The 23,522-nt window shown below is 49.2% G+C and overlaps 1 protein-coding gene across 1 annotated transcript; it reads left to right on the top strand.

Annotated features, from left to right (window-relative positions):
- Nucleotides 1-1,117: 1,117 nt before the first annotated feature.
- On the top strand, nucleotides 1,118-19,866 carry TMIE (transmembrane inner ear). The gene is made up of 4 exons (XM_054389949.1): nucleotides 1,118-1,144; nucleotides 7,301-7,418; nucleotides 15,698-15,847; nucleotides 19,511-19,866. Exons 1-4 carry the CDS (start codon nucleotides 1,118-1,120, stop codon nucleotides 19,864-19,866), a joined length of 651 nt encoding a protein of 216 aa, XP_054245924.1.
- The last annotated feature ends 3,656 nt before the right edge of the window (nucleotides 19,867-23,522 follow it).

The following is a 23,522-nucleotide window of genomic DNA, read 5'->3' as shown; positions in this document are numbered from 1 at the left end:
AGCTTCACCCAGCCTGGTCATGGTCACCTCCAGGGATGAGGCGTCCTCCACCACTGCTCTGAGCAACCCATTCCAGTGTCTCATCACCTTCATGGTAATGAACTTCTTCCAAATGTCCAGTCTGAATCTAGCTTCAAAGCCTAACATAGGGGAGCTCTGGTGGTGATGATCCATCTGCTTGGCTTACAGCCCTTACTCATTAGGGGAAGAGAATTCTCTTGCCAGGCCAAGAGGAAAAGAAGAGCAAGAGAGCTGGAATCAGTCAGGCAGATGTTAAAAAAAAAAAAAAAACTAGACAAAAAAGCCAACACCAAAGCAAAGCCAGGACCTTAGTGAGGGAATTGCCTTCCTCTGAGCAAGCAGCAAGAGCTCTGAGCTCTGCTTTGCTCCCTTCCTCCCCCACCCCCTTTCACCAAGCCCAGCTTGAGGAACAGCAGAGCCGTTCAACAGTAAGCGACACCAACCCTAATTAATTAATGACTTCCCAGTGTCAGCTCTGGCTGCTGGGTTCGAAAACAAGGCAGGAAAGAAAGACCAGGAGAGCATGTGGCCACTTCTGGTTAAATGCTGAAGGCTGCTGAGAGCTGGCTGGGTTATTCACAACCTCCCCCTGCTCTGGGCTGCAGCTGAGAAGCCAGAGACATCCTGGGAAGAGAAGATGGCGTGGGATCCACCCTTGCTGCATCCTTTCTCCTGGGTGAGGTCTTCCTCCCTCTTCTTGTCCTGCTCAAGAGCTGCTGTGGCACAGTTAATCGAGGTAAGGAGCATCTTGCTTTACAGAATAAGGGGCTTCAGGGGTGCCCAGGAGGGGGATTTTTCCATGCATGTTATCCAGGGAGGGCAGACAGCAGGGAATTTAAGGTGGCTCCAAGGAGTTAGAAGCTTCTTTGGGAGATGTTTGATGTTTTCTACAGGTTCAGTGCTACAAAGTGCTTCTAGAACTCTAATAACAACGGCTGCTGCTGGTAGTCAGCACTTAAGGACTACTTTAAGCCCTGAGCAGAACTTGACACAGTGCAGAGGGTCAAAGTCACAGCACAACATTTCCTAGCCCAGTCCCTTGCCTTCAACAAAAGCCCCACACCAGAAATTCAGAGACAAAAGAGCAGGACCAGGCATGACCCAGCTGATGCAGTTCCTGGAGGTACCTGACAAGTCAGGGGTTTGGGCTGCATTTTCTTTCCTCTGCTTTCCTCCCATTTCCTCAGGTTTAGCCAAAATGTTGACTCTTGATGTTCCTTACCCACAGCTCAATTTCAGAGCCTCCACTCCAGGATGATGAGGTGCTCCCAGGGCCCCAGCTCCCTACAGCAAAGCTGGGATGAATCAGGAGGGGAAAGTAGCTTTGGAACTCAGTTATAGCAGGGGCTAGAACTTTTGATACCAGCAGGTTCAGAAGTGAGAATCCTGCCTGGAAAGACAGTCTGGAGAAAAGAAGGCTCCAGGGACAGCCTTCCAGCACCTGAAGAGGAAAAGCTGGGGAGGGACTTTTGACAAGGGCTTGCGGTCATGGGAGGATAGGGAATGGCTTTGAGCTGCAAAAGGGGAGCTCTAGAAGGCATTCTTCACAGTGAGGGGGGTGAGACACTGGAACAGGCTGTCCAGGGAGGTTGTGGATGTTCCTTCCCTGGAGGTGTTCAAGGCTAGGCTGGATGAAGCCCTGAACAACCTGGGTTAGGGGGAGAGGTCCCTGCCTGTGGCAGGGGTGTTGGAACTGGATGATCTAATTCAAGCCATTCTATGCTTCTGTGAATTAGAGCTGCCAAAAATTTGGCAGCCTAGATGTTTTTAAGCCCTACCTCACTCTTTCTAACATCTGAGTCATGGTAGGGGCAGCTGCTGTGTTGGTCTGTGGTGAGAGCCCTGGTGCTAGGGTGTTGCTGAGTGATGTGCTCTCTCAGCAGAGCTTGCCCAGCTCAGACTCCTGAATTTAACTCAACTGCTGGAGAATGGATCTCTGCAGGCACAGATCTGATGGGCTGACAGAAGAAGAAAAAACTAATTTAAAAATTGTTTTGTTTTGTTTTTTTTCTCCAACCTTTTAAAGCTTCCTCTCCCTCTCTGCCCTGCCCCTCACCTGGCCTTTTACCAAGCCAGGTCTGATCTCTTCAGCCTTTCATCTGCAGATTTTAGCAGAAGCATTTTGGGCAATTGTGCTGAGTCAAGAGAATCATTTTTGGTTGGAAGAGACCTTTCAGCTCATCAAGTCCAACCATGAACCCAGCACTGCCAGGGCACCACTAAACCATGGCCCTCAGCACCACATCTTCACAGTTTTGAAAGCCCTCCAATGATGAAGGCTCCACCACTGCCCTGGGCAGCCTGGGTCAGGCCTTGACAACCCTCAAGGGGAAGAAATTGTTCCTCATGTCCAACCTAAACCTTCCCTTGGCCAGCTTGAGACTGCTTCCTCTTGTCTTGTTCCTTGGGAGAATAGATCAACCCTCACCTGGCTCCAATCTCCTCTGAGGGAGTGGTACAGAAGCAGAAGTCTCCCCTCAGCCTCCTTTTCTCCAGACTCAACAATCCCAGGTCCCTCAGCTGCTCCTCAAAAGACCTATGCTCTAGACTCTTCACCACCTTCATTTCCCTTCCTTCATATCCCCATCCCATGGTCCAAATATTCCCCCAACCCTCTAGCTGCCTCATTTCATACTTTCCAGCCTACTTGTCTGACCACAACCCCCACAGCAACCCAAACAGGAACCTACAACTCCTTCACAACCTCACACACCCCCCCCCTGCTGTAGACATTTTCCACCTTTTATTCCCCTCCCAAGTCCTTCAGCAGCTCTCAAGGTGACAAGTGAGGCAGAACCTTCTCTTACAGTGCACATTTCCCAGAGCATGCTCTGCTGAACCCAGGGAGATGTGCAGACACAGCATCCACCCCACCAAGGAAGAGGTTCCCTCTCATTATGTTTCTCAGGTGCACACTTGGGAGCAACTGTCCTCAAAACAGAGATAAATGGCAAAATGCTGGCAACTGTTATCAAAGCAACTGTGATTTGATGTTCCTGCTTTACTCACTCCAGACTTTCATTAAAGCTTTGTCTACCTGCTGTACAGCAGAAGGAACAAAGCTCCTCTGAAAACACAAAGCTGCATGGCAGCTTGACTGCCAGCTACCCAGAAATGAGATTAGAGGAGCAATCAGTCCCTGTGTTTCCACAAGCAGATGAAGACCAGGCGGCTCTGAAGAGCTGCAAGTTCTTTCTACATCAGAGTTACACAATGTGCTTATCCTGAATAATTCAATTTGAGCCAAGCCAGCCTCCCAAAGCCAAATGGAGAGGCAGTGGCCTGCTGGAGCAGGGCCAGAGGAGGCCACAGCAATGCTGGCAGGGCTGGAAGCCCTCTGCTGTGAGACCAGGCTGAAAGAGTTGGGCTTGATCAGCCTGGAGAAGAGAAGACTCCAAAGAGACCTTCTGGGGCTCTTGCAGTGCTTCAAGGGGACAGTCAAAAAGCTGGGGACAGATTTTTGATCAGGGTCTGATGTGACAGGACAAGGGCTGATGGTTTGAACTGAAAGGGAGAGATTTAGACTAGAGAAGGAAGACATTTCTTGTGTTGAGGGTGGTGAGAGCCTGTCCCAGGCTGCCCAGAGAGCTGGGAGCTGCCCCATCCCTGGCACCATTGCAGCTCAGGTTGTCTGGGGCTCTGAGCAACCTGCTGTGGTTGCAGATGTCCCTGCTGGCTGCAGGGGCTTGCACTGGATGAGCTTTAAAGGTCCTTTCCATCCCAAAGCAGTCCATGACTCTATTCTCTGACTCCTGTATGCTCAGTGTTACCTCTGGGCTCTGCCAGGGTTTCCCCACCACTGCAGAGGATTGTGATGGACTCACTAGACAAGTTTTGCCATCATGGATGTCATAGTGTCCATCTCCTCCTTGTTCCTTGAAAGGCAGAGGGCAGCCTTGACTTAAAGCTCAGCCTCCCTAACCATCTGTGGCCTGTAGGTGTGTAATTAGGGAATAAACTTCATTAGTGTTTTCTTTCTGCTGCAGGGAGAGAAGCAACAGACCTCATTAGAAGGAGCATTCAAAAAAGACCTTAAAATGTAACATCTTCCACAATTTTCCTTCTCTGGTGCCTAATGAAGCAAATAAAAATCTCCTGTCTCCAGCAGCTTTCTTCTTTTGCACTGGGGAATGCCTCTGCTTCCCACCACAGTTCCTGCCTGTCTGAAACGAATCAGAAACAAAAGTCCAGTGTCAAACTGTTCTGACCTAAAAATGCAACTAAGCCTGGAAGTGATTTAATGTTTTAGGAGTTTAGGAGATGTTTTACAGCCCTGAGTGTCCAACGTCAGTTCAGATTTCAGACCCAGTTCCTTATGGAGTGGTGTTTCCAGCTCCCACCCTTTGCTGGGCTCTTGGAGAAGCTGCAAAGGTGATGCCTGCACACAATGAAGAGATTTTCTTCAGTGCAGCTCTGAGAGACACTGGGGTGAGAGGGACATGCCCAGGCTCCATCACACCCAGGGACATGCCCCACCACACCCAGGGACATGCCCTCGAGCAAGGCTTGGGAACCAAGTCTTAGTGTTTGGACTTGATGATCTTAAAAGTCTTTTCCAACCCAAATGGTTCTATGATTATATAACCTGGCAGCAGATGTCATGCCAGCACAGCTAGGGAAACCTGCCATGGTGGGTAGCAAAGCAGAAGAGAGGCCAGGGTGTCATGAACATAGTCCTTGGCTTCCACTTTAGAGTCACCCCCAAAACCAGGTCTGCAGGGTTTGAGCTGTTGGAAACCCAAAGTATGGACCAGCAGCTGGACAGCAGCCCCTGTTCAGTCTCCTGCTAGAGAGCCACTTGATCTCTAGGACACCCCAGAACCATTCTTGGCTCTTTTTCCTACCCCAACTCCCAGAAACCAAGCAAAAGAATTAGATTTCAAGGGAAGGATTTACCTGCCCTAAAGAAGACATCTAGAAACTGGATGCCCAAACCTGGGCTAGAACCATGAGCTCCACTTTATCATCACTGGTGAGAAATTGTCATTTGTTCACCAGATCAAGGTAAGCTTCCTCACTGGGATAAATAGCCCCAGGAAAGTGCCACTTTCAGCCATAAATAACCCTGGATGAATTTAGTTTAGGCTTAACTACATGTACCACTTGTTTTACAGTGCCTACAGAAGGGTAGATGCATTTTATCCAGAGGAGGATATACAGCCTGGAGGATAAGACACAGAAATTGTATCTACAGCTTTGGCATCAACAAGTTACAGGTCTTGATGGTCTTAAAGACCTTTTCTTACCCAAGCTATTCTATGGTTCTGAGTGCTTCAGTTTCCATAGAAGATGCAATCAATGCATCCACCAAAACTGTGAACAGCCAGCCCCTGCTGCTGCTGAGAAGGTCCCAGCCCTGAATGCTGTGGTCTGTCCTGTGGAGGACCAGGCCACCAACTCAGGGCCCCAAGAATTTCAAGGTTACCAGCCTGCCTTGGGTGGGAAATCAATGCAGTCAGAAGCAAAGGAGCTGTGAGGCCAGGCTGAGAGAGTTGGGCTTGTTCAGCCTGGAGAAGAGAAGGCTCCAGGGAGATCTCATTGCAGCCTTCCAGGACAGATGAGAAGAGACAAGAGGTAAAGGTTTTAAACTGAAAGAGTGAAGATCTAGATTAGATGCAAGGAAGAAATTCTTCACTGTGAGGGTGGTGAGATACTGGCTCAGGTTGCCAAGGGAAGTTGTGGATGCCCCCTCCCTGGAAGTGTTCAAAGCCAGGCTGGATAAGCTCCTGAGCAACCTGATTGAGTGGAAGGTGTCCTTGCCCATGGCATGGCAGGTGGAACTAGATGGAGCTTTAAGATCCTTCCAACTCAATGTTGTGATTCTATGATTAGTTCACCTGTGGCAGTTCTGGGGTCTGAGCACTGGCTGCCCCATGGCAGTCCCTGCACTGTGCTGGCTGTCAGAAATTTCCAGGAGACATGGCTGGATGGTGCAGAGTAACCAAGACAGCTTGGGAGAAACCAGCTCAGGCAAAAACCCTTCTCACCACAGATGGATTCTTAATAGGATGCCCCTGGGAGACAAAGCACTCCAGACGTGGCAGGAAGCATCCTTCATTAGGAAGGGATGAAAACATGGTTTGTATTGAGCAAATGGGAAAGTAATTGGAGAGCAGCTCCAGCTCCACTTTGCTCAGTGGTGTCCATTACAGCTGTGTTTTAGCAGCACTTTCATGGGGGAAGAAGGAAAAAGCACTGCAGGGAACGAGATGCCTGCTCAGGAGAAGGTTTTGTTAGAAATAAACTGGGGCCAGACCCTTTTCAGTGGTGCTGAGTGACAGGAAAAGTGGTAACAGGCACAAGCTTGAGCACAGGAAGTTCCATCTAAACATGAGGAGGAAATTCTTTACACTGAGGGTTGTGGAGCACTGGAACAGGCTGCCCAGACTGGGGATGGATTCTCCCTCATTGGAGTTATTCAAACTCCACCTGGATACCATCCCTTGCAACCTGCTCCATGTTCTCCTGCTTCAGCAGGACTCAATGATCTCCAGAGGTGTCTTCCCATCACTGTCACTCTGTGACTCTGTGTTTTCAGTTTGAATTGATAACTCATAGCAGGTCCTCCACTCAGATAGAGGGCAATGAAGCTGCCCCTAACCATGGGATTATTAAGGTTGGAAAAGACCCCTAAGATGATCAAGGCCAACCATGCCCAATAAACCATGTCCTCATATACATTTAGGGTAGGATGCAGGACTAATGACTTGGACAACAAGATGGACTTGGACTTGATGATCCCCAAAGGTTCCTTCCAGCCCCTGTCATTCTCTAATCTAGAGCACTGCTCTGTGAGAGGCAGAGAGCCCTGGGGCTGTTCAGTCTGGAGAAGGGAAGACTGAGAGGGGATTGAATAAATGTTTGTCAGTATCTGAGGGCTCGGGGTCAGGAGGGAGGGGACAGGCTCTGCTCAGCTGCACCCTGGCATAGGACAAGGGGCAATGGATAGAAACCATAGCACAGGAGGTTCCACCTCAACAGGAGGAGGAACTTCTTCACTGTGAGAGTCACAGAACACTGGAACAGGCTGCCCAGAGAGGTTGTGGAGTCTCCTTCTCTGGAGACTTTCCAGCCCCATCTGGATGTGTTCCTGTGTGACCTGTGCTGGATTCCCTGGTCCTGCTCTGGCAGGGGGTGGTCAGACTCAATCTCTGGAGATCCCTTCCAACCCCTAACATCCTCTGATCTTGTGCCATTGACACTTTTCTGACTGTTTTAGGGATCTTTGTAAGACTTAAGCCATATTTCTCTGTTGATTTTTTTTCTCCTCCTTTCCCAGGCCACCACAGCACCCCCAAAAAAGAAACCGGACCCTGTCACTTCGGAGACGGTGGTGATCTGGGGGCTGAGGCTCTGGCAGGTGGTTGGTATCTTTGCCATCTTTGTCCTGGCAGTCAGTAAGTTGTAATTCTCTGCCTTGCACCACTCCAAGTAGGACTTGCTCCTGGAGGACTACAGACCAGGTGGCCAAGGAGGTCACAGGCTGAGGCTTTTCGGGCTGCTCACTGAGGGGTTTTTGTGGCAGGGAGAGTTAGGTGAGGGCTTGGGAGGAGCCGCTGATAGGTCACCATGGCTTCAGCTAGCAAGACTTGGACCTGCATCATCTAGTAAGACATTGGGCTGCATCAGAAGAAGTGTGGCCAGCAGGGCAAGGGAGGTGATTCTCCCCCTCTGCTCAGCTCTGGTGAGACCCCACCTGGAGTACTGCATCCAGTTCTGGAGCCTCTGTTACAAGAGGGATATGGACATGCTGGAAGGTGTCCAGAGAAGGGCCACCAGGATGAGCAGAGGGCTGGAGCTGCTCTGCTATGAGGACAGACTGAGAGAGTTGGGGCTGTTCAGTCTGGAGAAGAGAAGGCTCCAAGGTGACCTTCTTGTGGCCTTGCAGTATCTGAAGGGGGCTACAAGAAAGCTGGGGAGGGACTTTTTAGGCTATCAGGGAGTGACAGGACTGGCGGGAATGGAACAAAGCTGGAAGTGGGGAGATTCAGACTGGATGTGAGGAAGAAGTTCTTCCCCATGAGAGTGGTGAGAGCCTGGAATGGGTTGTCCAGGGAGGTGGTTGAGGCTCCATCCCTGGAGGTGTTTGCAGCCAGGCTGGATGAGGCTCTGGCCAGCCTGCTGTAGTGTGAGGTGTCCCTGCCCATGGCAGGGGGGTTGGAACTGGCTGATCCTTGTGGTCCCTTCTAACCCTGACTGATTCTAATTAATGGCTTCCAGTTAATGGACCAACAGGTCCCAGCTGGTGGCATCCCACAGAAGGAGAGATACCATAAGGCTGTGCAACAGCTGGGACTGTGTTCAGCTGGAGTGTCAAATGCATGTTATGGTCATGGGCCATACAAAGTCTGTGTGACCTCCTGTGGTGCCATCCCACATGCTGCAAGTTTGCAGGCACACTCAGAACTGGTATTAAGGTCTCTACCTCCTATTCCAGGTGACAAAACTTTCAACTTGGTTTTAGCAGGGCTTCCAGGAGTTTAAAACACCTTTTCTGGGGCCCAGGCAGCAGGAAACCACCACTGGAGAACTGGTGACTGCAGCATAGAATTACAGACCTGTTTTGGTTGGAAAAGACCTCTAAGATCATTGAGTCCAACCATCAACCTAATGTCACTATGGCCAAAGTGTCATGCCCACAGAGTTTTTAAACACCACCTCCAGGGATGGTGACTCCACCACCTCCCTGGGCTGCCTCTTCCAATGCCTGACCACCCTTTCAGTACAGATGTTCCTAATGTCCAACCTAACCTCCCCTGGTGCAACTTGAGGCCATTTCCTCTCATCCTATCACTTGTTCCTTGGGAGAAGAGACCAACTTCCACCTGGCTCCATCCTCATTTCAGCCTCCTTTTCTCCAGGCCCCTCAGCTGCTCCTCACAGGACTTGTGACCCTTCACCAGCTTTGCTGTCCTACTCTCTTTAAAGCAGCCATCCACACAGTCAAAGCAACTACTACCATTTCCTTTTGTTTCCTTTTCCCTTCTGGGCAAGCAGCACACCCTCCACCCAAAAATCTGAGAGATAACAGATCTTCTACCCTTTGCCTGCTCTCCATCCACAAAGCTTATGCTAATTCATCATATGCCACAGCACTTCCTGCAAGCAATCACAAGGAACTCCACAGAACACCCTGGTGACTCCATTCACCATGGGAAAGAGGCATCAAACTCAACAGCAAGAACTTTGGAATGCACAGACTGGTGGAAGGGTTTCTGTAACTCTTTTTTTCTTTGTTCAGGGAGGGGGAAAGCAAACTGCAAAGAGGTTTTTACCCAGCAGATCCGAGGTTTTGGTTGTTGGTTAGCAATTGGCTTTGGCATTACCAGGTTGCTTAGGGAAAGGCTGACAAACCCAGGTTGCCCAGGGAGGTGGAGGAGTCACCATCCCTAGAGGTGTTGAGGAAATGTGTGGGCCTGGCACTCTGGGACATGGTTTAATGGCCAGAGTGGTCTTAAGCTGAATGTTGGACTCGATCTCAGAGCTCTCTTCCACCCCAAACAATTCCATGGTTCTGTGAAAGCAGTCAGCTTTACAAAACCAGTAAGTGCATGGTGAAGACACCAACTATTAACCCAGTCTGTGATCCCAAATCACAACAAGGCAGGTTCAAATACAAGGACATCAGAAGAACCCAAGCATAAATCAGCTCTCACCAGTTTCTCATATCTTGCTCCAGCAACATCCTCCTCTTCCTCCTCCTCTGCTTTGTGATCTCCAAAGCACTGATGGTTCCCCAGCTTTACAAGCAAAGCTTTGAGTCTCAGGAGCAGCCTCAGGTTTTTCTGTGAGTGAGCTCTTGGAAGCTTCCTTGCTACCAGCCCAGAAAAGCAGGCAATGTTCTGCTCTTCTGGTGGGACAAGAGCTGGAGAACAGCTTTAGTAAGGCTTCCTTTTCTTGGTTCCAGGAGCACCTTCCCAATCAGAGCAAGAATATAGCACAAAACTCTAACAGCACTGACCCTCTGCACCAGAAAACAGAAGAGCATCCTTCCCAGGGCTTCTCAGAGCCTGCACATGATCCCATTGGCTCATTATCTCACCTTGTTATCAAGGGTGTGCCTGCTTTGTCATGTGAATTCAGGAGCAGTAAAGGAGGATGAGGAGAGGGTTTGAGAAGTTAAAGACACTAAGGGGTTCAGTCTGGGTGACTGGGTAATGTTTGAAGTGGATTCCTTTCAGCTGAAATGGAATTAGAAGGTCCTAGATATGTATAATAATTGCTAAGGGCAACCACAGCACCCAACTGGAGCTCAGCTCCCTACCTGAATTCAAGATCCTCCATGCTCTTCTGCCCCACAAACCTGCTCCTGCTGAGCAGCAGAACTTACAAATACAGACATCATAGAATCCCAGCATGGTGGGGCTTGGAAGGAACCTTTGGAGATCATCCAGTCCAGCCCCTCTGCAGTAGGCCAGGTGGCTTCGGAACCTCTCCAGAGAAGGAAACTTCACAACCTCTCTTGAAAGCCTGGGACAGGGCACCAACACCCTCACAATAAAGAATTTTCTCCTCATCTTCAGATGGAACCTTCTGGGTTCCAGTTTGTGCCCTCTGCCCCTTGTGCTGTCCCTGGGCACCACTGAGCAGAGTCTGGCCCCAGCCTCTTGCCCCCCATGGTGCCTTTAGCTGTCGCATTGCTCAGCTCCCCTCTGGGGCTGCTCTTCTGCAGGTTCTCAGCCCCAGGGCTCTCAGCCTTTGCTCCTCACAGAGACGATGAGATTTCCTCTCAGTAAGACCCAGGTGTGATTTCCAACTCCTGCTTTTCACAACTTCCACGAGATGGCAACATTGCCTAGCAAACGGCAGAGAAACGCCCGCACCCCAAACTCCTGCATTTCCTTGTTTACTGGGGCAAGGAAAAACTCCAGCCCGACCGAAACGCATCTCCTATGTCAACATCCAGCATTGGGAAAAAAAGAAAGAAAGAGAGGAGAAAAAGAAGGAAAAAGGGGAAAGAAGGAAAAAGGGGAAAGAAGGAAAAAGGGGAAAGAAGGAAAAAGGGGAAAGAAGGAAAAAGGGGAAAGAAGGAAAAAGGGGAAAGAAGGAAAAAGGGGAAAGAAGGAAAAAGGGGAAAGAAGGAAAAAGGGGAAAGAAGGAAAAAGGGGAAAGAAGGAAAAAGGGGAAAGAAGGAAAAAGGGGAAAGAAGGAAAAAGGGGAAAGAAGGAAAAAGGGGAAAGAAGGAAAAAGGGGAAAGAAGGAAAAAGGGGAAAGAAGGAAAAAGGGGAAAGAAGGAAAAAGGGGAAAGAAGGAAAAAGGGGAAAGAAGGAAAAAGGGGAAAGAAGGAAAAAGGGGAAAGAAGGAAAAAGGGGAAAGAAGGAAAAAGGGGAAAGAAGGAAAAAGGGGAAAGAAGGAAAAAGGGGAAAGAAGGAAAAAGGAAAGAGAGAGAGGAAAAAAGAGAGAGAGGAGCTATCTGAGGAGATCTTCTAACTCATACGAAGTTTTCCTGGGCAAGTTACAAACCAAAGGGAGTAACTCTTAGCTTTACCCAGCAGAGACAATATTCAACACATGCACAGCTTTTAGCAGAAGGTTTTTCTGTTTCTCCTGCAGCAGCTGAAAGCCAGCACACTTGGAAGCCCTCTGAAGGCATCTCTGTATCAGCCACATCTCAGCTCCTTTTCACAGAATCACAGAAACATTCAGGTTGGAAAAGAGCCTCAGGATCACCAAGTTCAACCCAGAGCCCTTCTCTGCAAGGGTCACCCCTAAACCAGCCCCAAGCACCACATCCAAACCACCTTGAAACACATCCAGGCTTGGGGACTCCACCACCTCCCTGGGCAGCACATTCCAGTGCCTGTTTCTGCTCTGTGATGGGATTATGCCATGAGAGAAAGGCAATCTGGGGAGTAACCCAGCCCACAGTAGAAAATACAGGAAGCAGCACATGCAGAGCATCAGTCAGGAGATGCCAGAGGTATAACGTTCAGGGATGTTTGTGTTATTGCCCAATTCCTATTAATCTCCTAAAACACCAGGAATATCAAATCTTTTTGCTGCTCCTGGAGCTCATTTTTCAAGCAAACATAACCTCTCCAGGGGAAAAAAAATACTCTGTGAAGAAAAGGAGGAAAACAAATAGTTCTGTGATACCACACCCAGCAGATCTACTCACCTTTGCTCCTCTGCCTGCAAGATTTCAGCTCAGTCATTGTTGGCCTTGGTTAAAGGAAACCTTTCCTTCGGGTTATTTCAGTTAGGTCCAGCAAGAAAGGTCATGAGAGTCCCAACTCTGCCTTGAAATCTTTATCAGGGCTGTCTTTGAGCACCAGGCATCCCTCAGCTGCTCTGGATTGCTTCTCTGAGTGCTGGTTGATAAGAGCCCACTTGAGGAGCAGAAACAAGAGTTGCACCTGACCTTTTCTTGAAGAGCCTTTGAGGAGACAAAAGCAGACAACGAACTAAGAAGATATTAGCTTTCAGGAGGGTTTGATTCACTCAGGACATTGGTATCTAGTTTCTTGATCTTGCTTTTGGGTGGGTTTTTTTTTGGGGGGGAGAGGGGGGAGGAAGGTTGGCCCAGTGAAAGCTGTAAACAGGGAACTGAAGCCCAAAGCTATCACCTTGATAGGGTAGGATTGAGTCATAGCCTTGGAATCTTGCACAGTCTGTTCCCTCCACACAGACTGAGGACCTTGCCCAAAAGTGTTACCCTTTGCCATGCTTCTGGCACAAAGCCCTCAGGCTTTGTGGATGTGGTGGAGGAGGAGGTGGTCCTCACCCATCCCTAGGAAGAGCAGCAGCTGGCCCAGGGCTTGCTCATTGTCCTCTCCCCTGACTCACTTTTTTCTTTGACATCACAACCACTATCAATGTCCTTAAGCAGGCCTTCAGGTTGTGATTTTCCTCTCTGGGTGTTACTTTGGTTTCAAAGTCTGCTGGTTTCCTTCACACACAGCCCAGGTCTGTGGACAGCAGCCTACCAGAGAAGATGCAGGCAGCACCTCTTTGAGTACTGCCCTGCTGATTACTGCAGAGGCAACCCAACAAGCCTCACAGTAAAGAAGTTCTTCCTTAGGTTTGGGTGGAAATTCCTTTGCTCCAGTTTATGTCCATTGGCCCTTGCCCTGTCACTCTGTCTTTCACAAAGGAATGACCATGTTTGAAGTGTTCCAACTGATATCTAGTGAACATTCCTTCTCCTTGATAACAAATAACCTGTGCTGTTCCTGTTCTGTGCTATCATGTTACCTTAAACTTCCCCACCTCTGCATGCTCACATGCCCAAGGCTACTCCAAAATTAGCTGTTGTGATCCTTATCAGCTAAGAAGCCTTGGAGATGCCATTGCCTGAGGGCTGGCTGATCTCAAAAGTGTCAGCTGTCAGGTCACACAGGCTGGGGAGGGACTGGGGTGTTACACCATGGTGGGACTCCAAAACAAGTTTGCTCTTCCCACCTGGGAGCCTAACCTACCTCCCACCCACTTAGTGGACATTCAGACTCAAGGCAATGTGGTCATGGAGTGCACAGGTGGACTCTAGAATCAGTGCCAGAAAGCACTGTCCCAGAGGTTGTGGAGTCACCTCTTCTGGAGAGGTGCCAACCCCCCCTGGGCATTGTGATCCTGGGCAAGCTGCTGTGGGTGCCCTGCTTTAGCAGGGGGTGTTTGACTGGATGATCTGCAGAAGTCACTTCCAACCTCCCCCCTGCTGGGGTTCTGGGAGTCAATGACCAGTCCTACAAACAGCCACCCAAGAACTAATTTCCTAAAGAGTTTAGTAGCCCTCACTGATCATTGCATCATCACAATTAGCAATTAACACTGCCATGAGTACCTGGAACAGTCAAAATACCAAACCTCATTCCTTCAAGCATTGCTGTAGTCAGAGTACCAACTTTGCAGACTCCTCAAAGAGCATTTACCCAGGAGTGCTGCATTTAATATGCAATGGAAGCAACCAGCATGCATTGCCTACATTATTAACAACAACTTCACTCCTTAATTAACTCAGAACAGCACAAGCTAAGTGGTTAAATGTTAATTGGCAGACTGTGTCTTTCAGCTTCAAAGGGAACCAACCTGCTGGGTATTGCAGCCAATTTCACAGAATCCCAGACTGGTTCTGTTTGGAAAGGACCTTGCAAGTTCACTCAGTCCAGTCCCCTGCAGCCAGCAGGTTGCTCAGAGCCCAAAACAACCTGACCTGGAATGGTTCCAGGGATGGGGCAGCTCCCACCTCTCTGGGCAACCTGGGCCAGGCTCTCACCACCCTCAATATAAAAAATTTCTTCCTTCTCTCCAAGTCTGAATCTCCCTCTTTGAGTTCAAACCATCAACTCTTATCCTGTCACTTACACACCCAGCTAAAAGAAATCTGTCCCCAGCTTTCCCTTCCATTTCCTAAACTCTTCCTTTCTCAGTCACAGCTCTGCTAAAACATTAACCTGACCAGTCCCTGGAGAAGATATTTCACATCTTCCCCAGTTGTTTATTTCCTTCTTGATTTTGGGTTCCTAAATATACTGCCCAGCTAAACTAGAAGCAACTGTGTGGTTGCTGAGGAGCTAAGTTCACTTAAGTGAAAAGAAACAAGAGACCATCAGCAAGGGAACTTGGCCACATGGATATTTAGTTTAAGCTCATCAAGCTCCTTCCATGGTCTTTTGCATAACTTCTTCAGCTGCTTCAGTTATGAAAGAAAATATTTTAGTTCAAGCCAGTGGAAGTAAACACAGCCCCTGTTTGGTTGCAAGCCTCTGATTGTTTATGATGGAAATGATCTGTTTACAACTGGCTCTCCTGCTGCTCTTCACATGAGAGGATTTGGGGCCGCTTCTCAGCTCCTCCAACACCAATAGTATTGGGTATGAATCTTAATCAGACATTGTCCCTGGGAAAAATGATGGAAAAGTGCCAAAAAGTCATGCCCACATTCCCCACTTGTTTTGGGCACACTAAGAGTCTGACCAGAAGGTTGGGGGAGGTTCTCCTCCTGCTCTGCTCTGCCCTGCTGATGCCTTTTCTGGAGTACTGGGTCCAGTTCTGTGCTTCCCACTTCAAGCGAGATAGGGAACTACCAGAGAGAGTCCAGTGGAGGGGGGGGCCTGGAGCAGCTCTGTGAGAAGGAAAGGCTGAGAGCCTGGAGAAGAGCAGCCCCAGAGGGGCGCTAAGCAATGCACAGCAGTGGCTAATGGGTGGGGGGCAAAAGGCTGGTGCCAAGGGACAGGACAAGGGGCAGAGGGCACAAACTGGAACCCAGGAGGTTTCTTCTGAACATGAGGAGAAACTTCTTTGGTGTGAGGGTGCTGGAGCCCTGTCCCAGGCTGCCCAGAGAGGTTGTGGATTCTCCTTCTCTGGAGAGATTCCAAATCCCCCCTGGGCATTGTGCTCCTGTGCAAGCTGCTGTGGGTGCCCTGCTTTAACAGGGGGGTTGGACTGGATGACCTCCAGAGAGTCTCCCTTCCAACCCTCACCATGCTGGGATTCTAAGATACTTTAAATATTCAGAAGGGAACAAGCCTCAGAACTCTTCATTATTTCCTGAGTCAGGGATTGTAGTTTATGACGAGGAATGAGAAGGTAACTCCTTTAAACCACTCATTCCACTGTTACCTTCTGACCATTTTTGTGGTCTCCTCCAAACTTCTTCCGGCTGCCTGACCGCTGCAAGCAGCCCAGCCAGATCTCCTGCCTGACCTTGCTGCCCTTGCTGGCCTCTGTCCTTTGGCAGTTATCACCCTGTGCTGCATCTTCAAGTGCCGGATCCCCCGCACCAGGAAGGAGATTGAGGCTCGCTACGCCCAGCGGCAGGCGGCCAAGAACTACGCAGACAAGCTGGACACAGTGCCGCCGCTCAACGAGCTGACAGACATCCCTGGAGGTACTGCCCCACACCTCCACATCACCCCCAGCCCCTCTCTTGGGGTGGCTTTCCCCTGGCATGAATGCAAAGGGCTTGGTCCTCCCTCAGTGTAAATCACAGAATCAGTCAGGGTTGGAAGGGACCACAAGGATCATCCAGTTCCAACCCCCCTGCCATGGCCAGGGACACCTCACACTACATCAGGCTGGCCAGAGCCTCATCCAGCCTGGCTGCAAACACCTCCAGGGATGTGGCCTCAACCACCTCCCTGGACAACCCATTCCAGGCTCTCACCACTCTCATGGGGAACAACTTCTTCCTCATGTCCAGTCTGAATCTCCCCACTTCCAGCTTTATTCCATTCCTCCCAGTCCTGTCACTACCTGAGATCCTAAAAAGTCCCTCCCCAGCTTTCCTGTAGCCCCCTTCAGATACTGGAAGGCCACAAGAAGGTCACCTTGGAGCCTTCTCTTCTCCAGACTGAACAGCCCCAACTCTCTCAGTCTGTCCTCATAGCACAGCAGCTCCAGCCCTCTGCTCATCCTGGTGGCCCTTCTCTGGACACCTTCCAGCATGTCCAGATCCCTCTTGTAATAGAGGCTCCAGAACTGGATGCAGTACTCCAGGTGGGGTCTCACCAGAGCTGAGCAGAGGGGGAGAATCACCTCCCTTGCCCTGCTGGCCACACTTCTCTTGATGCAGCTCAGATTTTCTGGGCTGCAAGTGCACATTGACAGCTCATGTTGAGCTTCTCATCCCCCAGCACCCCCAAGTCCCTCTCCTCAGAGCTGCTTTCCAGCCAGTCCCTGCCCAGCCTGTATTTGTGCTTGGGATTGGCTTGACCCAGCTGCAGGACCTTGCACTTGGTCTTGCTGAACCTCCTGAGGTTGACTTGTGCTCACCTCTCCAGCCTGTCAAGGTCCCTCTGGATGAGAGTGGTTCCCTGGGTACAACCCTTGAGACGGTGCCATGGCTTGGCAAAGCCTTTCCCTTCTCCTGCAGCTTTTGTGGCAGCAGGCATGGGCATTTAACTGAAAGGCACAGTTCCACTGCTGGAACTGGAGGAACTCCCCATCAGAGTCATTCCTTAGGTGTTCCTGAACATGAGCCAGCATTGTGCCCAGGTGGCCAAGAAGGCCAATGGCATCCTGGCCTGGATCAGGAATGGTATGGCCAGCAGGAGCAGGGAAGTCATCCTGCCCTGTGCTCAGCACTGGTTAGGCCAAACCTTGAGTCCTGTGTCCAGTTCTGGGCTCCTCAATTCAAGAAAGATGTTGAGTTGCTTGAATGTGTCCAGAGAAGGGCAACAAGGCTGGGGAGGGGTCTGGAGCACAGCCCTGTGAGGAGAGGATGAGGGAGCTGGGGGTGTTCAGTCTGGAGAAGAGGAGGCTCAGGGCAGACCTCATTGCTCTCTACAACTACCTGAAGGGAGGTTGCAGTCAGCTGGGGGTTGGTCTCTTCTCCCAGGCAACCACAACAGAACAAGAGGACACAGTCTCAAGCTGCACAGGGGGAAGTTTAGGCTTGATCTTAGAAAGAAGTTCTTCCCAGAAAGAGAGATTGCCCTTTGGAATGGGCTGCCCAGGGAGGTGGTGGGGTCAATGTCCCTGGAGGTGTTCAAGAAAAAGGCTGGATGAGGCACTCAGTGCCATGGTCTGGTTGATCAGATGGGGTTGGGTGGTCAGTTGGACTGGATGATCTTCCAACCTGGCTGATTCCATGTTTAAAATTTCCAGAGCCTGACTCATTTTAAGAGCCAGTTCTTGTGTTGGGGGAATGTCAGTAGGAAGAGAAAGTGTTGCTGGAGTTTCATGGTGCCCTGTTTGGATGGCCAAGGGGATTTCTGTCCCTGTTCCCTGCTGCTCTCACTCATCTTTCCTGATTCTGTGCCCTAGGCTCTGCTGAAACTCTCCTAACTCTCTCTGGACATGTCCAGTCCAGACCTCTCAGCTCCCTGCCTGTGGTGAAAGAAGAAGATGAAATGACTCTACAAGGACATTAAGGGACTGCCGTCCTGTCTGTCTGTCTGTCTGTGGCTTCTCTTTTCTGCTGAGACCCTTCACACCTCGGACTCTCCGCTTCTCAGTTCCCTCTCTGCATTCGACCTCTTCTTTTCTCAATGCCTTTTCATGGACTTTGTTTTTCTTTCCTGTGTCTCTGCAAGCCCTGTGACCTATAGCTTGGTAAGAACTGGGAGGCTCCTCAACTCAGAATGGCTTCAGTTCATGAAAAAGGCAGACAACATCATTGTAGAAATTTTGTCCTACATCAGCAATAATAATAATAATAATAATAATAATAATAATAATAATAATAAAATATAGAACTAAGTGCTTGTGCTTAACAGTAGGAACTTACACGTCTCAGCATTCCAGGGGTATTCAGACATCTCACTGTGCCTGGGGATGGCCAGACCAACCTCTGGAGCTGAACCCAACTGGCATGACCAAGTCCTTGTCCATACAGTTTCATAGATTCATACAATGGTTTGGGTTGGAATGGACCTTGAAGATCATCTGCTCACAACCCCCCTGCCATGGGTAGGGACACCTCTCAACTAGATTTGGCTGCTCAAGGCCTCATCCATCCTGGCCCTAAACACCTCCAGAGAGGTGTTTTAATCTCCTCCCCATTGTTTTAATCTCCTCCCCATTGTTTTAATCTCCTCTAAAGTCCAAGGTCACCCCAAGTTCTAGCTGATCTCTTACATGTATGAGCAGTCACACAAGGAAGGGTTCAGCCTGTATCCTTTGATTTCCTCCCAAAGGACCAGATTCTGACTCCATAAAGACCACCTATCAGTAGACCCCAGAGGGTGTGAAGGATCATGCCTGTAGACAGTAGAAAGCCAAATTCCCTCATTTATGGCTGCATCATCCTCCTGCCAAGCTGGAGACCAAATAAATTCAGGATAAGAATATCCAGGAAGAGTACTTGGGCAGCAGAACTGTCTGTTTCACCCCAGCACACTAATACGTTTTGATCTCCTGTAAGCAGCCTTTACACCCCCCAGACACAGACTCCATCCCAAATCTGGTTTTGGTGGGGGTTTAATCAGACCACAGAAAATTGTTGCAGCATGAGCTCACGAATAAATTACCACAAGAATGCAATTTATGGGAAGTCAGCTGCACCAGCCTCATGCTGGGCAAGCCATCCTCTGCTTGTCTGGCTTTGCAAGCAAAGATCCCCAGCAGAATCTCTGCTGGCCACTCTTGGATCTAGGAGACACATCCCATACAGAAAGAATTAGGGAAGCCAACCAAGCAAAGCCAAGCCCAAAGCCCTGGCAAGTTTGCATTGAGTTGCAGGAGAGATGTTTCTGTTGGTTCTTGTTGGAAGGAGAGAACTGCACACTGAGTGTCACCTTTGGGAACTGCTTGTGGGCTGTGTTTGTGGATCAGTTCCTACCAACAGGAGATATTTCCTCTGACAGATCCACAACTCACCTCCTGAAATTACCCAGCTCTGCTTTATCCCATTAATCTACCTTCTCAAAACAGACATGAAAAGCCACTAGGCAGTGAGCAAAACATCTGCATGGACCAAGCCCCAGTAGAAATATTTTCCCTTTGCCCAAGATCTGCCAGAAGGGAGAGCAGGAGCTTTGCCCTCTTCCTGGGTTGTGCCAAATGCAAGCTAACTGCTTTTCTCTTTCCTTTTTCCCACCCTTGCATACAGCTCAGGCTGCAGAAGAAAAAAAGGAAGAAGTTCCCACTGTGTCTGGAAAAGTGGACAAGGCTCAGGGTAAGAAAGATGGATCCAAGGACACCAAAAAGAAGGATGGTGAAAAAGACCAGAAAGAAGAATCCAAGAAAGAAGGGAAGGATGGGGCCAAAAAGAAGGAAGGAGAAAAGAAAGAAAAAGGAGAAAAGGAGGAAAAGGGAGAAAAGGAGGGAAAGGGAGAAAAAGGTGACAAGAAACAAGGGGGTGGGAAGAAAGGTGAAAAAGAAGGTGAAGCATCGAAATCAGGAGGAGGCAGCAAAAGTAATGGCAAGGCTGGTGGGAATGCCAAAGCCCCAGCAAAGAAGAAGTGACCTGGAAGGCTTTTGGGGAGGACAATGTTAAATCCCTGTGGGTAGAGCACTGGGAACAGATAGGACATGCTGTCTCCATCTGCTCAGACTGCTGAGTGCCACTGGATGTATGCATTTATGACCTTCTGAAGACCAAGCCACTGGTGTCTGGCCACCAAAGAAAAACCTGGACACAGCTAAACAGCAGTTTGCACTGTGCAGAGCTACAGGATAGCAGCAACTGCAACCAAAGCACAGCCTGGGGTGAGAATCAGGACTTTGGATCAGCATGGAAATGCATATGGATGGATATCTAAACTAAAGGGAGGACATGATTCATTTAAAATTTGTTCTTCTTGAAGACCTCGAGGAGCCTGATAAGTGTTTACTGGCACTCATCTCACAGAATCAGAGAATCACAAAATCAACCAGGTTGGAAGAGACCCCCCCAAGATCATCAAGTCCAACTGATCACCCAGCCCTAACTGATCAACTAAACCATGGCACTAAGTGCCTCATCTAGTCACTTCTTCAACACCTCCAGGGATGCTGACCCCACTACCTCCCTGGGCAGCTCATTGTAATGGCCAATCTCTCTTTCTGGGAAGAACTTCTTTCTAAGATCAAGCCTAGACTTCCCCTTGCACAGCCCTGGGTCATCTGAGGGCTTTATCAACTTGTTTCTACCTCATCTGAGTGACAACTAAATGGGTGGGATAAAGGAAATATATCCCTGGGGCTTGCAGGGAAATATGCTGCCCAGCAAATTGTGTCCTGATCCCTGAAGTGGGAGTGGAGAGAAGTTAATTTACAGACATGGTCCCAAACCAGAATGCTTTCCTTTAACTTCAAGAACAGTGGTCTGGTGGAATCTGGAAGCCAGATCTTAGAGGGCATAAAATATGACTGCTGGACAGGACCACACTGGCCAAGGACAGCTTGAGAGCTGCTTTTTCCACCACCAGATGGTGAAATTGCATTGGAAAAGTGGCATCCAGCAGCTGCTGAAGCTTTGCAATGTCACTCCTGGATGACAAGCCTGGAGACACCCTGATTTCTCTGGAAACATCAGTCAGACAACAATTCCCAGCACCCAAGAGCAACATTTAAGTCCCAAGGCTCAGACATCCAGGGAGAAAAGAAATGAGCCCCAGATGTGCATGACAAGGGTGGTGTGAAGAGAACAAACAGAGCTACTAGGACCACGGGCTGGAAGGATCCTCTGCTTGACTTATTCCATAGCTTTCCGCTAGAGGGGACCTCGTTCTTCCTCTGTAATACGTGGAGACACTTTTAAAAGCAGTTGGTGCTGGATGTGTTTTGTTTCATTTGTGTTGTTAAATCAAGCCTGGTGTGGGTAATATCTCTTTTTCCCATCTGAAGAAGACCTCCATGGCATTGATTTATCTACCTGAGCCATCATATCACCTTCCAGTATTGCTCCTCCACTGGTTAAGAGGGGTAAGAGTTCAGAGGACAGTAGCTTGATGCTGCCAGGACATCACTGATGAGAGAGGCATCAAGAAAATAGTCACTGGTGGATAAAACTGATCTGAACACCAAGAGGTGTCCCAAGGAGTTGAGGTGAGGAGGTGAAAAGATGAAGCTCTTTAATGTCATTCCTGGTTCATATGGGATGCCCATGCTCTCTGCTTCCTTTTCTTCCTGCTTCCTTTTCCTTCTTAGCTTTGCAGGGAAAAACTTAGTGTCTGTCCTGGGGTGGTCTGCCAGGAGGTACCACCCATGGTGCATCTCTTACTAGGCTGTATCATGATACCTTTTCACCACTCAGTTACAGCTGTCTCCCAAGGATGAGATCCTCTGGGGAAATGAAAGCTGCCCCAGAAAGCTCTCAAGGAAGAACATGGGATTTTGGCCCCTTTCTGTGTTCTTCCTTACCCAAAGAGACTCTGAGTAAGAGCTGCTGTTTCTTAGGGATTTCATGATCCAAATGTTAGAATTGTCTTGGCTCTGCTTTCAGAAGGTTAACTCTCTGTGCCCAGCTCCCTTTAAGATGTGGCAAAGAGGAAACCTGGATCATCTGTGTTATTCTCTTCACTGGGTTAGAGCCATGGAGACCATCCAAGGCCTTCACTGGGACTGGGAGATGGACCTTTCCACCAGGTGACATGAAGAATCCCAGACCTGAGGCAGAGCTGTTAAGACCATGGGGGTTTTCCTTCCACTGGGAAAAAAAAAAACTCAAATATTTCCAGGGCTAGAGATGAGCTTTTAATGTGAAGATCAGGTTGCTCTTTGTATTACTGACATGTGGCCATTTTCAACCTTCACTGGGGTTTTGCAGGCTGAAAGAAAAAGGTCTTTGGCAGAAATGAGGAGTTGTGGAAGTTCTCCTTTCTCTTTCTTTCTTTCCTTCTTATTTTTTTTTTGGGGAGAAGTAGGTGATGGGGTGGAAATAGGTCTGTAGAGCATGCCCCTATGCAACAGGCAGCTAACCACCTTCAAAGAGTCCAACTCCAAACCTCCTCAGGTATCTCAGAGGTGCATCAGATGGTAGCTGTGAGATCACTCTGGCTGTCTAATCTGTCCTGATTCCATCTGGCATTTGGCATGGCACTGCCCTCATTTCTACAGATAGATCTGGAGGGCCCTTTATGGTCCTCCTCTTTTCTGGCTCAACAAAGCACATCTTCCTTTGTTGGCTCCTGATGGACTGAGTCCCCCTTGCCTGGATGCCTGCAAGTGTCACACAAGGTAACTGGGGCACAAAAGGCAATCTGCTTCATGGCAGAAACAAACCAAGGGACAATAGATGGGACCTGAGAGCTGATCTTGTGTAACAAGGCTTTTGTGCACATTTCCTTCTGAAGATGCTCCAGGGATTTGCTCTAAAATAATAGTGCTGAAGCCTCCCTGAACTTTGCTATCTTCCCATAAAACTGCCTGGCAAAGCCAAGTTATTTGCAAGGAGCTCATGGGACACCATGGAAGTTCTCCTGCTTGAGACACAATAGAAATGTGTGTTCACTCCCCAGATCTGCTGTTGAGAAACTGGAGAGGTGACACAGGACACTGGAGGAACTCATTTTGCTTTGAGAAGGAGGGGAGGAAGGAAAGCAAGAGAAAGAGTTTGTATTTTGCCTTGCATTGGGATGCTCCTCACATCTCTTTTGAGTTTGTGACACTAGGGAAAAGGAAATCTCCTCTTCCCTTAAGACCAGGAAAGTCCTCCAGAAGACCTTCACTACATACTTCACCATCTAGGCTATCACCTGGGACAATGGGTTGGGCTGCAGAGACCTTTGACTAGTCTAATGATGGAAGGATCCTGGATTTTGGTGGCTTTTGGACAGCCAGCTTGTGCTTCAAAGGGGCAATGGGTACAAACAGGAGAGTTCACTTGAGCTTCAAGACAAACTTCTTTACTTTGAGGGTGCTGGAGCCCTGTCCCAGGCTGCCCAGAGAGGTTGTGGAGTCTCCTTGAGTGGAGAGATTCCAAAGCTCTCTGGGTATTGTGATCCTGGGCAAGCTGCTGTGGGTGCCCTGCTTTAGCAGGGGGTTGGACTGGGTGGTCTCCAAAACTCCCTTCCACTCTGCAATTAATTTCACCTTCTTTCCCTGGGACAATTTGAAAATCTCTCTTCCCCAGCCCTGTTCTCCAGACCCTTCCCCAGCTTTGTTGCCCTTCTCTGGACCCACTCCAGTCCCTCAATGCC

The sequence above is a fragment of the Indicator indicator genome, chromosome 20 (assembly GCF_027791375.1).
Source record: "Indicator indicator isolate 239-I01 chromosome 20, UM_Iind_1.1, whole genome shotgun sequence".
Lineage (NCBI taxonomy): Eukaryota > Metazoa > Chordata > Aves > Piciformes > Indicatoridae > Indicator > Indicator indicator.
The sequence above is the reverse complement of the archived record's forward strand: the minus strand, read 5'-3'. Positions and strand labels throughout refer to the sequence as shown.

What these genes read in the sequence shown, in the direction of transcription:
- TMIE (XM_054389949.1), top strand. Translation starts at nt 1,118, where the DNA reads ATGACCCAGCTGATGCAGTTCCTGGAG. An exon ending in AGCTGATGCAGTTCCTGGAG is followed by an intron (nt 1,145 to 7,300) that starts GTACCTGACAAG and finishes CTCCTTTCCCAG; the next exon opens with GCCACCACAGCACCCCCAAA. An exon ending in GCTGACAGACATCCCTGGAG is followed by an intron (nt 15,848 to 19,510) that starts GTACTGCCCCAC and finishes CCTTGCATACAG; the next exon opens with CTCAGGCTGCAGAAGAAAAA.